This window comes from Rhinopithecus bieti, unplaced genomic scaffold (genome assembly GCF_001698545.2).
Source record: "Rhinopithecus bieti isolate Rb0 unplaced genomic scaffold, ASM169854v2 scaffold_2254, whole genome shotgun sequence".
NCBI classification, from domain to species: domain Eukaryota; kingdom Metazoa; phylum Chordata; class Mammalia; order Primates; family Cercopithecidae; genus Rhinopithecus; species Rhinopithecus bieti.
Window position 1 is genome coordinate 1946973 of NW_016803982.1, and position 14705 is coordinate 1961677.

The 14705-nt window shown below is 38.0% G+C and overlaps 1 protein-coding gene across 1 annotated transcript in view; it reads left to right on the plus strand.

The window, feature by feature from the left end:
• NALCN (sodium leak channel, non-selective) overlaps positions 1-14705 on the plus strand; it is a 367606-nt gene that overhangs the window by 133979 nt on the left and 218922 nt on the right. The window contains exon 10 of the mRNA XM_017861705.1: positions 5605-5691. Within this exon, the coding sequence (XP_017717194.1) occupies positions 5605-5691 (87 nt within the window). The remainder of the gene's footprint in view (positions 1-5604; positions 5692-14705) is intronic.

Below are 14705 nucleotides of genomic sequence, written 5' to 3' on the forward strand. Positions count from 1 at the left end.
AAGGACTAAAGGGTCCTGGGCTTGTTGGACTTGTTGATGTCTAAGTCTGCAGACTTCCCATAACAGCCATGTGTGTAGAAAAAAAATATGTATATATATATATATGCACATTTTCAGGACAAAGAAGGGTCTTTCTGTTATACTAGGCAGATCACCAGGAATTGACTCTGATAGGGACCATTTTAAGGGAGGCGAAAGGAAATCTGTGATGAGAGTTGTTTCTTTAAACTAACAAAGCAATATTTTTCAGTTGAATGGTCACCACCAAATGCCTCCAAGACACAGCACAGGAACAAATTACAGAGAGATTAATGCCAAGGGTCTTTAGGAGACCGCAATATAACATGTAACTGGAAAACAGAGGGAAGATGATGTAGAAAATTTCAAATTACTAAGCATTGACTCTGCCTGGACTCTGAGAGGCTTGTGATTTCATACCTGCCTAATTCTTAGACATGGATAACTATTGCCTTGTGGTCAGCTGTGGATTAGGTTGAAGGATAAGTGATTCATACACCCATGATATAATACCCTCCTGTGTTAATCCACTATAGGATTACCCAGACCACAACTTTTTAGTGATATCCCATCACTGGATGTTGGGATGTGCAGATGAGCTGAAAGATGAAGCCCTGAGTACCATATCTCACTAACCCCGACCTTTCCTCCCATTATTTAGATGCTTTACTTCAGATACCTGTTACCAGTCCCATGGTCTTCTGACCTAGACTAGCTCATGATAAAGATGAGCTTATCCCAACTTTGCCTCGAGTAGAACTCAAAGAACTGCTAAATTTTACAGCCACACAAGGCTACTTTTCTGTTAAAATGATAAGAGACAAAAAGCAGGCTTCTGACAGTCAATACATATATAACTTTTATAAATGAATTATAGTCCAACAGGATCATATTGAAGGTTTGGTAAATAAATAAATATTCTGATTGTACAAAGACATTTCTGGGTCTGTTATTATCTCTAATTGAGCATTCTTGTGGACATGTGCTTTCTGAATTAATATCCCCTAATTAAGAGAGAAGACTGATAAAGGTAGAATTGGTGTGGGAAGAAAGGGCACTTATGAGTTTATTCTCCTTTGGGTTTCCATCAACATTCTTAGAATATGGGTTATACAATGCCTAAAGCAACTTATGCATAAATGTTAAGTGCTGGGTTAAAAAGTAGAAAAAAATTGATGAAAAGACACATGATGAAAAATGGAAAGAATTTCTCCTCCAAAGAGAAAGTTACGTATAACTTAATGATCAAAGACAATACTTTAGCAAAAATGTGTTTACTGTGTTCCAAGACCATTCATTCCCTCATGAATATACATCATTAAAATATGTGAGAAAACAATTCAATTAATGCATTTCAGGGAAGGGTGCTTCTAGCATGGTGTAATAATGAGCACCTTCTAATAAGAAATCATAATAATGGAATAATGCAATCATAGGAAGCCATAAATGAGAATTAAATTTTGTGAGGTTGCATCATTGAATATATTATTTCATAATGAAATCAAGCCAGGTATCCACTCTCACTATTTTGTGTCATAGTGACTATTAGCTATTTTTTGAAAAACTATCAATTTTCAAAGAATCCAAAGAGCATACAAATTGCAAAGTAAATTTTAGATTTTCTCTGCATTACTGTGTATGTGGATGTCTGTGTGTGCCTGTCCTGAGTTTGGAATTCTAATTCAGCTGCTAGTGATTCTCCATTACCAAGATTCTTTCTCTTACCACTATCCATTAGATAACCTGTTATTCGTATTGTTGTTGATGATTATGATATTATGCCTATAATAGAACAATCCCAGAAGCATTTTTAACTACTTTACAAACCAATCGACCAGTTATAAAACTCTAGCAGTTGCAAATGGACAGGCTTGAGAGAATTCTCAAAGTTGAAATCTCCATGGGCTTCCAAATGATTGTGCTAAGAGGAGAGTGCCATGGAAATTCATTTGTGTTATTGGTGATATTCTACCAATTCAGAACGTCTTCTTACAGTCACTCCCATATATTGAGATCTGCACTAGCCTAATGGCTTTACAACCTGTCTTATTTAATCTTCACAATAATACTGTAAAGTGGGCGTTATTAATGTCTCCACTTTGCGTGTAAAAAATGACACTGATTGGAAAGTTAATTATCTAACCCCATGTTATATAACTGGGTAGTGGTAAAACTGGGACTCAAAAGCAGGTTGCTCAGCTGCAAGAGCCTTTTTATTCAGCATGAGATGCTACCTCCTTTCAATTTAGCCATTACAAGCCCTGCTGTCAACATGCTGTCTTTGTTCTGGCCCCGTGTTAACTTTTCTTTTCTTAAAAAAGACAGTATTTATTGCTAGCTGAAAGGGACATTCGCATACATTGTTGCCAAGAGTATGAATTAAAATATATTTTCCAGAAAACAGTTTGGCAACATGTATCCAAAAGTAAAACATATATACTATCTGACCAAGAGAGTCCACTTTTAGAAATTTATCCTAAGAAAAATTTGGGGCAGTAGCCAAGGGCATATGTTTGAGGATGTTTATGAGGCATTATGGCAATTTTTAAAAAATGGAAACAGTCTTAGTCTCTAGCAATACGTTATTGATTATAAATTATGAAATTGGAATAAAGGCAAACCGTTAAAATAAGCATTGAACTTTATTGATGTGAAGATATGCTGATGACATATTAGTACAAAAAAAGGATCCCATGTTTGTGCATGGGATGCAATATGCTGATGACATATTAGTACAAAAAAAGATCCCATGTTTGTGCATGGGATGCAGGTGTGTGTGTGTGTCTGTGTGTGTAAAATACCTGGAACGTTAACTCTAAAATGTTAGTGGTGGTATATCTGGGGAATGGGTTTAAGATGTTTCTTTTGCAACTAATCCTCATTTTCTAAGCCTTTAACAGTAAAATATTTAATTATAGAATGAGAAAGGAAAATTACATCAGTAAAAAGAAAAGAAAAAATAATGGACATTCTAACAGAAACCACATGTACTAGTTAAGTTACATTCAGTTGCAAGGGACAAAAAAAGCCTGAAATAGGTTGCTTAGGTGAGGTATGCGATGAGGAATCCCGTTCTCTCTCATATAAAGTCAGAGGTACTCATTCAGCGTGGTATGGTTGCCTCTGTTGCCACGGATCCAGACACCTTCCCTCCTGTTTCAGTTCGCACAGCCTCCATTACCACAGTCACCTTGTAGACCAGCATGGCTGCTGTAGCTCTAACCCTCACATCCATATTCCAGAGCACAGGAAGAAGAAGGAAATACAGGAAAAGAGGGTTTCTGCTTGCATCCTATGGTCCTGTATGTAGTTACATGGTCAAGGTCAGCTTCAAAAAAAGATAAGAACTGGCCTTTCTTTTTGGTAGCCTAGTGGCTCCATGCAGATTCTCTTTGTAAAACAGGGAAAAGAGATACAAAGGAAAGACTAGCAGTCCCTGCCACAATCCCCACAAGGATTTGAGTCTCTGAGGATGCTTGGCTTCTGCTAGCTAGCCCAACTTCTGTCTCAAAGATCTACTGTCATATTAACCAATCGAAATGTTGCATAATGCAGGGTACTAAAGAGAAATGGAACGTTTTTGCATTTCCTTTACTTTATTTCATACAAATAAATGACCTTGAGAGAACACTTTTACTGAAAATTAAATTGATTCTTTTGATTTTGGTCTGCTGAAAAAAAAAATAATTTAACAGAGAAAATTAGTCTGCTACTGATCAAAGTAAATATATGCCCCAGAGATCCTTTATGCCACAATTAGAGAGTACAGGAAGTATCAACAGAGGGTTTTTATTAATAACTGGTGACTGGCAATGCTGGCTTTGTTTTTTGTCCATAAAATGAGGCTTCCAGAATTTTGACAGAAACTTAACAAGGTCCTATAACAGGGTTGCATCTCCACTGATGCCTGTGTTCTTGGAATGAGCCTATTCAAGAAGAATGTGCCTGATTCACCCCAAAAAGAGTTTTTGCAGTTTATTCTAAAGAAAATCCGAATCCTGTAAATGGACAGCTGAGATGAGCAATTTGCAGTTGACATCTTTGCCAAAGGAGCTTTATGTAAATGTGCGCCTCAATTTTATCATTTAAAAATACATATAGGAGGAAGAAGCGGGGGGACTGCCTGAGCTCAGGAGTTCAAAACCACCCTGGGCAACATGCTGAAACCCTCTCTCTACTAAAAAAATACAAAAATTAACTGGGCATTGTGGCGGGTGCCTGTAGTCCCAGCTACTCGGGAGGCTGAGACAGGAAAATTGCTTGAACCTGGGAGGCGGAGGTTGCAGTGAGGGGAGATCATGCCCCTACACTCCAGCCTGGGCAACAGAGCAGGACTCTATCTCCAAAAAAAATTTTTAAAGTCATAATAAATATACATAAAGGGCCTGTGATTTTTGGCAACAGTCTGTCACCACCTCACTCGTTTTATAGAAGGCAAGTTTATTTTCCACAAAGGGTCTACCACCACTACTATCAGAGATCTGAAACTATCATGACAAATCCTAGGTAGTGGGATCTTTGCATCATCTCATTCATATTTCCATTAGCAGTTACCCCTTCAAATACAGCATCAGACTATCAGGAGGACATAAATAAGGATGACAACGGAAATATTTATTTCTGTAAAACAGTGACCTCAGGCAGGAATAAAACAGTGAGTGCTTGTAATTAGTATCTTTATTTAGAAAAACAAGAATGTTTAATTTTGCCCTATTCCTACTGTACACACACACACACACACTTGCTCCTGAGAACTAGAAAGAAAAATATGTTAGTGGGAAAATACATGAAAGTGGGAAATGTCTTCCAGCTGGGTGTAATATTGACACATAAGTAATATGTGATGATAGCTAGGAGATAATAGGTACCTAGGAGATAATAACCTAGATATCTAATTCAATGGATTTCAGATTTCATGGGCCTGTAGCATCTTGAATTTCATCACTTAGGTCTTTAATCCAAAAGAAACAACTTGTTCCCTTCATAATATGCACATAAAATTTCTGTTGAGCAGATTAATTGCTTCCTAGTTAAAATAATTACACAAAGTGTATAAAGCAATGTGGCAGTCTTCTACCATTAAAATAACACCAGTTCTTTCCCTGTGCCACATGCACACTTCTTATTTTATTGATCCTGAGAATATTTTTATTAGGTCAGTGAAAACTGTCCACTAAATAAAATAAAAAATTGCTGCCTATAGTAAAACACACCAGACACAATGCTTTTAATTCTAATTTTCATTTTCTCCCAGATCTAATAGATATTTATCAATATAATGGGGATAAAATACTAAAGTATTTCTTTTATGGAGAAGAATATTTGAGCAATTATATGCAAAGCATATGCAAGACAGAAAGAGCCTGCCATAGCAAGTAGTCAATAAGCTCAAGTTATTAACATTGTTCTTTTTTCATTTACTTAAGCTTTCAGTGTTAAAGAAATATAATTGAAATGACTTCATTCCAAATATAAATCCATAAGAAGACACATTTTGATAACATAAAATATACAAAGCTGGAGACATAGAGTTCTCAATGTTCCGTATTAAATGTCTCTGACTCATCTCCCTTCTTTGTCTTGAAGATGTTTCATGAAGATGCTGCTGGAGGTTGGCAGCTGGTAGCTGTGGATGTCAACAAGCCCCAGGGACGCGCCCCAGCCTGCCTCCAGGTGCAGTACAATGCCATTTTTTAAAATCGCCCAGCAAAGGTCTTTGAATTTTATTTCGTCAAAGAAAATCCACAGCTCTTTAAGCTCTAGAATTGTCCAAATTTATGATCCTGAAGTTAGAGATGGTACTTCACTCCATCCTGTATTCCCAGAACCTAGCTTTTTTTTTTTTTTTTTTTTTTTTTTTTTTTTAAGATACACAGTAGGGATTTGATAAGTTTCTGATGGCAGCACACATGTAAGAGGATTTCAGTGGTATTGAATAAATGAAGAATTTTGTTGACATGTGAAATCTTATAAAAATAGTCTTTACCAAAGACCTGAGTTATTTGGCAGTGGGCAAATTTATTCAATTTAATACCTCACTGAGTAACTGGGAAAAAATATGTTGATACGTAGTCTCTCTGTTTTTCTGCTTTTGCAAGCTTTCAGAGGAACATAATATAGAGGTGTTTCTTTAGTAAAGTGCACCAATAGCAAACATGAGGCAATGGGATGGCGGGTGGGACCTGAGAGTCCTCATAAGATAGATTCTCACAGTGATTAGAAGATGGAGCCTCAGGTCCCTGCCCATGAACTTTCTGGAATCACCGTCGTCTTCTCCAAGTTTCTCCAAGCTGCCATTGACAACAATATGGATAACAGCAATAACAATAAAGCCCAATAAACACTTTTATCTCTTCTTCAGGGGGCTGTACTGACATCTTCTCTTGCTTTGTTCCCCCTCCCTGCCCCGCAAATATCAGTAACTCATTCAAAATAATGTCACCTTACCAACAGCAGCACCCCCACCTTTCCATAATATTTCCACTACTTTCATTTTCCCTCCAAGCAGCCCTACTCATAGGATCGAAGAACTGATTCTTCCACCTGGAGAATTTTATTTTCTTTAGCCTTTTTGGTTTTCAATGAAAAACCCTCTTCTCACAAGGGGTGGTTTCCATAGTTCTTTACATCCCGCCCTCATAATTTGGAGAAGTGTTCACATCTGCCATGGGATGAGACCGTATCTCTTTTCTTTCTTTTGGGTCTTTCTCCAGATAGGGACTTATTATGCAACTTAAGGGTTGGTACATGAAAAATAAAATTGTACTCTGAGCCATTACTGTGGGCTTTGTTTATATGCCCATTTTACCATAGAGTTATTGACTTCTTTTTGTTTCTGTTTGTATTGAGGTGTGATTAACAAATAAAATTGTAAATACTTAAAATATACAATGTGATAATTTGATATATGTACACAGTGTGAAACGATTGTTGCAATCAAGCTAATTAACACATCCATTGCTGCATATGTTCAATAGTTACCTCTGCGTATGTGGGGTGGGGGGTAACACTTAAGAGCTAATCTCCTAGCAAATCTCATGCATACAGCACAGTATTATTAACCATTAATGAATCACTTTGTTTATTAGATCGTGAGAACTTGGCCATCTTTTGACTGAGAACTATTATCTCCCCATTTCTATCCCCTGCCCCCAGCCCCTGGTAACCACCATCCTACTCTCTGCTTCAATGAATTTGACTTTTTGAGATTCCATATATAAATGAGATTATGCAGTATTTGTCTTTCTGTGTCTAGTTCATTTCGCTTAGCATAATGTCTTCCAGGCTTATCCATATAGTTGTCAATGGCAGGATTTGTTTTCTTTCTTATGGCTGAGTAATATTTCACTGTATGTCTAGACCACATTTTTTTTATCCATTCATTCATCAGTATACACTTAGGTTGTTCCTTGTCTTGACCATTGTGAATAGTGCTGCAGTAAACATGGGGCTGCAGATGTCTCTTTGAGATACAGATTTCATTTCCTTTGGGCATATATCCAGAAGTGGGATTGCTGGATCATATGGTAGTTCTATTTTTAATGTTTTGGGAAACCTCCACACTGTTTTTCAGAATGACTCTACCAATTTAAATCCCCACCAACAGTGCAAAAGGGTTATCTTTTCTTTACGCCTTTGCCAAATAGTTATCTTTTGTCTTTTTGGTGGTGACTGTTGTAACAGATATGAGGTGATTATCTCATTGTGGCTTAAATTTGCATTTCCCTGATAATTAGGGATAGTATGCACTTTTTCACATACCTGATGGCCATTCATGTGTCTTCTTTGGAAAAATGTCTACTCAGAATTCGCTCATTTATAATCAGATTATTTGCTTTTGGGTTTGTTTTGTTTTTTAGTTTGGGGCTTTTGGTATTGAGTTGTATGAGTTCCTTGTATCTTTTGGATATTATCTCCTTTTCAGAAATGTGGTGTTCCAATGTTCCCCTGTTCCTTAGACTGCCTTTTCACTTTGTTTATTGTTAACTATTTATTTCTGTCAGTTTTAAAAAAATGGAGGGCAATAAGTGGAAAAGCTTGCAATGAATATTGAGAAGTATTGTTTTGTGGTCCTCCTTCTGGCCTATATTTGATGTTGGCAATGCTGCTAATATGAAACTACAACTACCTTTACTCCTACTATCACTACTGACAGTATTAACAATGACAATGATTATAGTACTAGCTTCTTGCCTAAAAAGCACTTTTATTGACATTACTTTTTAATCCATCAACTGATATTTACTGAGTTACCAACTATGTGCTAGACACTGAGATAGTCCGGAAAGAAACACGCACAGTCTTCACACTCATAGAGCTTACAGTGTGCTCGAGGCTGGAAGGATAAAAAGGCAGCATCGAGCTAGCAGTCACAAGAATGACGTGGGTTTTGAAATAAGTAATGCAAGATGCAATGAGGATATATAAATTGGGGTCCTCTTTGAGAGGTCAGGGAAGGTTTTAGTGGGTAATCTTAAAACCAAAACTATGAGTAATCCCAACATTTTGGGAGGCTGAGGCAGGCAGATCACCTGAGGTCAGGAGTTTGAGACCAGCCTGGCCAACATGGTGAAACCCCATCTCTACTAAAAATACAAAAATTAGCCAGGCATTGCTAATTTAATAGCATGCCTGTAGTCCCAGCTACTTGGGAGGCTGAGGCACAAGAATCACTTGAACCCGGGAGGTGGAGGTTGCAGTGAGCTGAGATTATGCCACGGCACTGCAGCCTGCGTGACAGAGTGAGACTCTGTCAAAAAACAAAAAAAATAACAGAGAGAGAATGGGGAAAAGAATGGCTAAGGATGAGGTTTACTACAATGCTGTGATGTAGAAAGACTGACATGCCTGGTCAACCATTTATAGGAGACAGTGGTGACTCAGAGGACATAGTGATGTCTCCTGAAGTTACATTCAACCAAAGGGAGAACCCAGGACTAGTGGCTGGGTCTTCTGGTTCCTAGTCCCATGCTTTATCCAGCTGAAAAAAATATGCAAGAAATCATAAGTTTGTGATAGAGAAATAAGCTATCGGGGCTACTCTGAGTGCCATCAGAGTTGTATGGGATCAAGAGCTTTAAAATCTATTAAATCCTTGTTAATAGATGCCTCAAGGTGGCAATATGAAATTAGGAGGCAAATCAGCCTCCTTATCACAAAGATTTGAGAATAACAAGGGATTCATGACAAGGTGAAGTCTGATGACAAAACCGAGCAAGGAGATAGTGAAATAAAGATTGGAATGCAGTGGGGATAGATGTCGGGCTTGAAGTGTATAGATGTGGCCTCTCAGAGACCCCTGTATGAGATATGTGTTAGGAATATAGCAGCATGCTTATGACATCTTATGAATGTGACTCATATGCTTAGAAACTGGGGGGAAAGGGATCAGGTAATTCAGTATGATGCAAGTTTCATTCAACTCAGCTTCATGTGTTTGACCCTGAATAAAGCTTTCCAGAGGCAGCAATGAAGAGTGCATGGAAGAAAAGTGGGATGGCCAAGAAGTTGTCTATTTGTACTGAGCGGGAGCTGTGATTAGAGAGAGAATACGTTTCCATGTCTGAGAAAAAAATATTAATTAATTAATTAAAGAAATAAGTAAAAATATATTGAAGATAAAATGGGCATGAAATACTTGATGACTTTTACTAATGATTAATGGCATTTAAAACTGAGTAACAGGAAAATTTTCACCTGAACCTTCCACTCTGTGGCTTGGACTATCATGGTATCTTACCCTCAAAGAGGAACAGGAGCATTTACCACTTCTTTTCTTTTAAAACAAGCAAAATATGAACATGTTCTCATAAAAAATTAATACAGAAATAAAATTAAAAGGAAGAGTTTACTTGAAATCGTCTTTCAACGTATCCTTCCTCATTCTTCTTCCAATAGGTAACTTGGAGGTTAATGTTGAGTCGATTCTTCTCAGACTCCTGCATTTATGCATTTTATCTCACATGAAAAAGCATTTCTGCCTCCAGGAAGCATTGACATTTTTCACAGAATATTTCTTCTTCCTACACCACTCCCTTCTCACTCATCCTTCAGAACTCAGCTCAAATATCACTTTCTTATCCTCAAAAACATAAGCCAGGTACCTCTGTTACATGTTTTCATATCATCCTACACTTTTCTTTTACTTCTATCATAATTTTAATAAAATAAATTAAGGGTATAATTAGTTGTTTGATGTCTGTTTCTCCAACCAGGAGAAATTCCATTACTTTAGAGATCATACCAGTCATGGTCACTACTGGAACTATGCTTTAGACATGAGAGATGATCAATTATGTTTATTAACTGAGAACAAGTCCAGTGAAAGAAGGAGCCAGTACCTTCTTGGCTTATGAAAGTACTTATTTGACCTCTCACTTAGAAGTCGCTCTATTTATCCTCCTGGTCTTGTCTCCAAGAACTAGAAATTGAATAGACTGGCAATAACACCCTTTTCCATACAAAACACTTATTTCTATATGCATGTCGTTGGAGTCTAAAGCAAGCAGTACACTTGGAGTTTGCTTCCAGAAAGTGCCTCGCAGAGGCTGTAGGCCTTTGGATATCTCTGGATACTTTTGCCAGGATGTCTCCTCTAATCTGTGGTGGCAGAGCCTTGGCAGGACATAACCCTGATTTCTGTCATGTCTCACCTCTTTCAGAACTCTTTTCATCTTGGCAGCATATAAGATAAATTTGTCTTATGTTTAGAAATACCGTGTTAGGAATAGCATCATTGAAAAGAACCCAAACTAATTTTTTTTTTTTTTTTTTTTGAGACAGAGTCTCACTCTGTTGCCCAGGCTGGAATGCAGTTGCACAATCTTGGCTCACTGCAACCTCTGCCTCCCAGGTTCAAGTGATTCTCCTGGCTCAGTCTCCAGAGTAGCTGGGACTACAGGCACACACCACCACGCCCAGCTAATTTTTGTATTTTTAGTAGAGACTGGGTTTCACCATATTGGTCAGGCTGGTCTTGAACTCCTGACCTTGTGATCCATCCACCCCGACCTCCCAAAGTGCTGGGATGACAAGTGTGAACCACTGCGCCTGACTGGACCTAAACTAATTCTATGTTAACAAGAAGATAGAGTTTATTGGAATGAAACATTCAAACGGCTGTATTTAAATGGAATTTGTAATTTTGAAAGTGTTGGAATAAATTAGAAAAAATGAGGTATCAGTAGTATCTGAGAGACAGCAAACTGATGTTTGAGTTCCCACTTAACTACTAGGAGCTGCTGATTTTGTTCAAAGTGGGACTTTGTTTTAATTTCACCCCAAAGTTTAAAACCAGAGTATTTTACATAAAACCCACATATCCTACCCATCTTGTAAAACAGAATGATCTGGCAACAAAGAGCTCTCATTTCCACCTGGCTAGAGTTGGCCAGAGCTGGATGGTGGCTGCCACATTAGCAGAGGCAAAGAGGCTTTATTGTGCCTCAGTTTCCCAACTCTCCATATTGTCTCCACAGCACTAGAAATGAGTGTTTTACTTACCCATGAATTCATACATTTATTTTCTAAGAGTAGAGAAACATTTCTTTTGTCCGTGACACTCTCGTGCGGAAATAAACAAAAGTAATAAATTCATAAATATATAAATGTATAAAGATACACAAATGCGTGGATGAATGAATAAAGAATAGATACAAGGCATTTTAAAAGCACCCTGTGATGACAGAAAACAATGAGAAATGAACCTGGTATTTGAAGGAAAAAGGTTATTCCGATGTGTTAAATATGTAACCCTAAGCCTAGTTTTCTCATTATGTTACTTGCTAGGTCTCAGGAGGCACTTGGTTGAGTGACTCATGGAATAAATGAAAATAATGTACCTTTAGATCACAAAGATTATATAATAACAAGTAGTCCACACATTTCAGTGATTCTAAAATACTATTTTCATAAATTTTATGTTTTTAACATTTTAAAACTTTAAAATCATAACTCAGCATAATTGGAAACTGGCTCAAATTCTCTTATAAATGAAATGTACTAAAAAATCAAAACTTCCTTCATTGATATTATGTATTATACTTTTCACCTTATATTCTACTCTCTGTATCCTCGTGCAGTTACTAGAAGTAATTAGGTAATTTAATAAAACAAGATTTTTTTTTTTTTTTTTGAGACGGAGTCTCGCTGTGTCACCCAGGCTGGAGTGCAGTGGCGCGATCTCAGCTCACTGCAAGCTCAGCCTCCCGGGTTCCCGCCATTCTCCCGCCTCAGCCTCCGAGTAGCTGGGACTACAGGCGCCCGCCACCTCGCCCGGCTAGTTTTTTGTATTTTAGTAGAGACGGGGTTTCACCGTGTTAGCCAGGAGGGTCTCGATCTCCTGACCTCGTGATCCACCCGTCTCGGCCTCCCAAAGTGCTGGGATGACAGGCTTGAGCCACCGCGCCCGGCCATAAAACAAGATTGATTAAGGTAGCTTAATCTTCCTCACCGTTACTAAATTAAATACATGATGTAACCGATGCTTCTGTGATGGTGAGTTTTTTACGTGTAATAATTTATTCTCTCTTTCTCTGTCTCTCTCTATGTGTATGTATATATACACAAACTATATATACACACGTTTATATATATACTATATATGTGTGTATGTGTGTATATGTGTATATACGTATATATAGAAACATTGCTGGCATAAACCTATTAAGATTTTATGTATTTCAATGGGCAGAGATTCAGATCACACATTAGCAACTATTTTTAAATTGTTTTCCTATATTCCTACATGTGCACATACATATTTTACCTTATATCAAAAATTTCCATTATTATGGTATTTGTTTCCTCTTTTCAAATATTGGTTATGGAGATAGTCAAATGAATTAGGGCACATAAAACATCTTCTTACTCTTCTACAGAAGAAAAGTAGGCTCTACTGAGTCATTTGTAGAGGAAAATATGGGTATCTTTGGTCTGAAGTTGGAAACCACAAATTTATTTTGTGTTCTGAGACACAAATTATAATTACAATCATAGCTATAATTATAATTAGAATAGGAACCATATGCAGGCATGCAAGGAAAAGATTCAATTTGGTGCTCTTAAAGTGATCTTTCTATTTTTATAATAAGTGAAAATGCACATACTTGTAAATTTAATTGCAAGACCACAAGTTTGGAGCAGGAAGACTAGCAGAAAGGTATTGTTAGCTTGCTAAGTTATGTGTGGTGAGCTCTGTAATGCTACTTGTTGAAATTTTTCATTAACCAACTTTATTATATTAATTTGGCCAGGACAGTTCTCATGTTTATCCAGTTATTAATGAAATTTATACCATGCTTAATAAGGCTAAGTTTAATAAGATACTGAGCATGGTAAATGTGTGCAATTCCTAATAAATTTATCCTCATGTTAAAATGAGTAAGTGAATGTCCTAGAACCCCTGAAAAACCCCCTCCCATCCTCTGTCATGCCTGCAATGTCTTTCTGGCTGTTTCTCGTCTCTGTGCATTGCTGATATTCTTGTCACTTACTTAGGGGCCCCTCATTCCTGTTCCTTCTTTTTGTTTTTTTTTTGAGAAGGAGTCTCACTCTGTTGTCAGGCTGGAGTGCAATGGTGTGATCTTGGCTCACTGCAACCTCCGCCTCCCGAGTTCAAGCGATTCCCCTGCCTCAGCCTCCTGAGTAGGTGAGACTACAGGTGCCCGCCACCACGCCCAGCTAATTGTTTGTATTTTAGTAGATACTGGGTTTCACCATGTTGGCCAGGATGATCTCCATCTCCTGACCTCATGATTCACCTGCTTTTTCCTGTTTTTGGTCCATACTGTGGGGACAAGATGACTGGTGGTGAAAAAGAAAAGCCTAGGAACATAGATAAGCCAAGCCCCATACCTGATTTCTTTTCCTTTTTGTGCTACAACTGCCTAAATGCACATCTCCCAACATGACCTCCTCGCCTCTCCCTCCTGCCTCCCCAGCTACAGGTGTCCTTATCTTCGCTTGATGCATAAACACCCAATACAACATCTTGTTTTGAGACTACACGCTATTGTAGTCTGTTAAAGATAAGACTCTGGAAACATCTTTCAGCTACACTACTTGCTAGTGGTAGGCGATAGGACATGTTTACGGAAAATGGGGATGAGAATACGTCTTTCCTGGGTTTGTGAGAATTAGTGAGTATTTATGACTTAGTAAAGAATTGTTTGATTGGAAGGAACAGACCATCTGCTCAAAGGGAACATTTATTGCAAGTGTTATTCAGCCTTTCTCTGCCTGTCTCTCACTCTCTGTTTGAGCCACATGATTTCTGTCTGTGACCTGACTCTGTTTTTTCTCCTTGAACACTGGCTTTATTCTGTTTTGTTTGTTTTGAATTTTTTCTCTCCTTGCATATTACCCAAGTATGGCTGGTTGTGACTGAGTTTAATGACCTCCCAATCAAAAGCCCTAAAGAGACTCCCCAGAAAGCACCCAAAGCTGAAGGTGCACTGGGGAGAAAATGAAGTTGTGTGGGGGGCATCAGAAACAGGAGGCATGGCCAGGAGCAGCGGATCAGGAGGGTGCAAATGGAAGGAAGCAGCAGGTCTACTTAAGCAAAGTATTATATTTTCCTGTAGAGCAAACCCAGAGTTGTTTGAAACCTCCCTTTTTAATCCCCTCTGAAAGCCTTACCCCATCTCTGCTGGAACCACTACTCAACCACCCTCCTGAACTTCATGGAA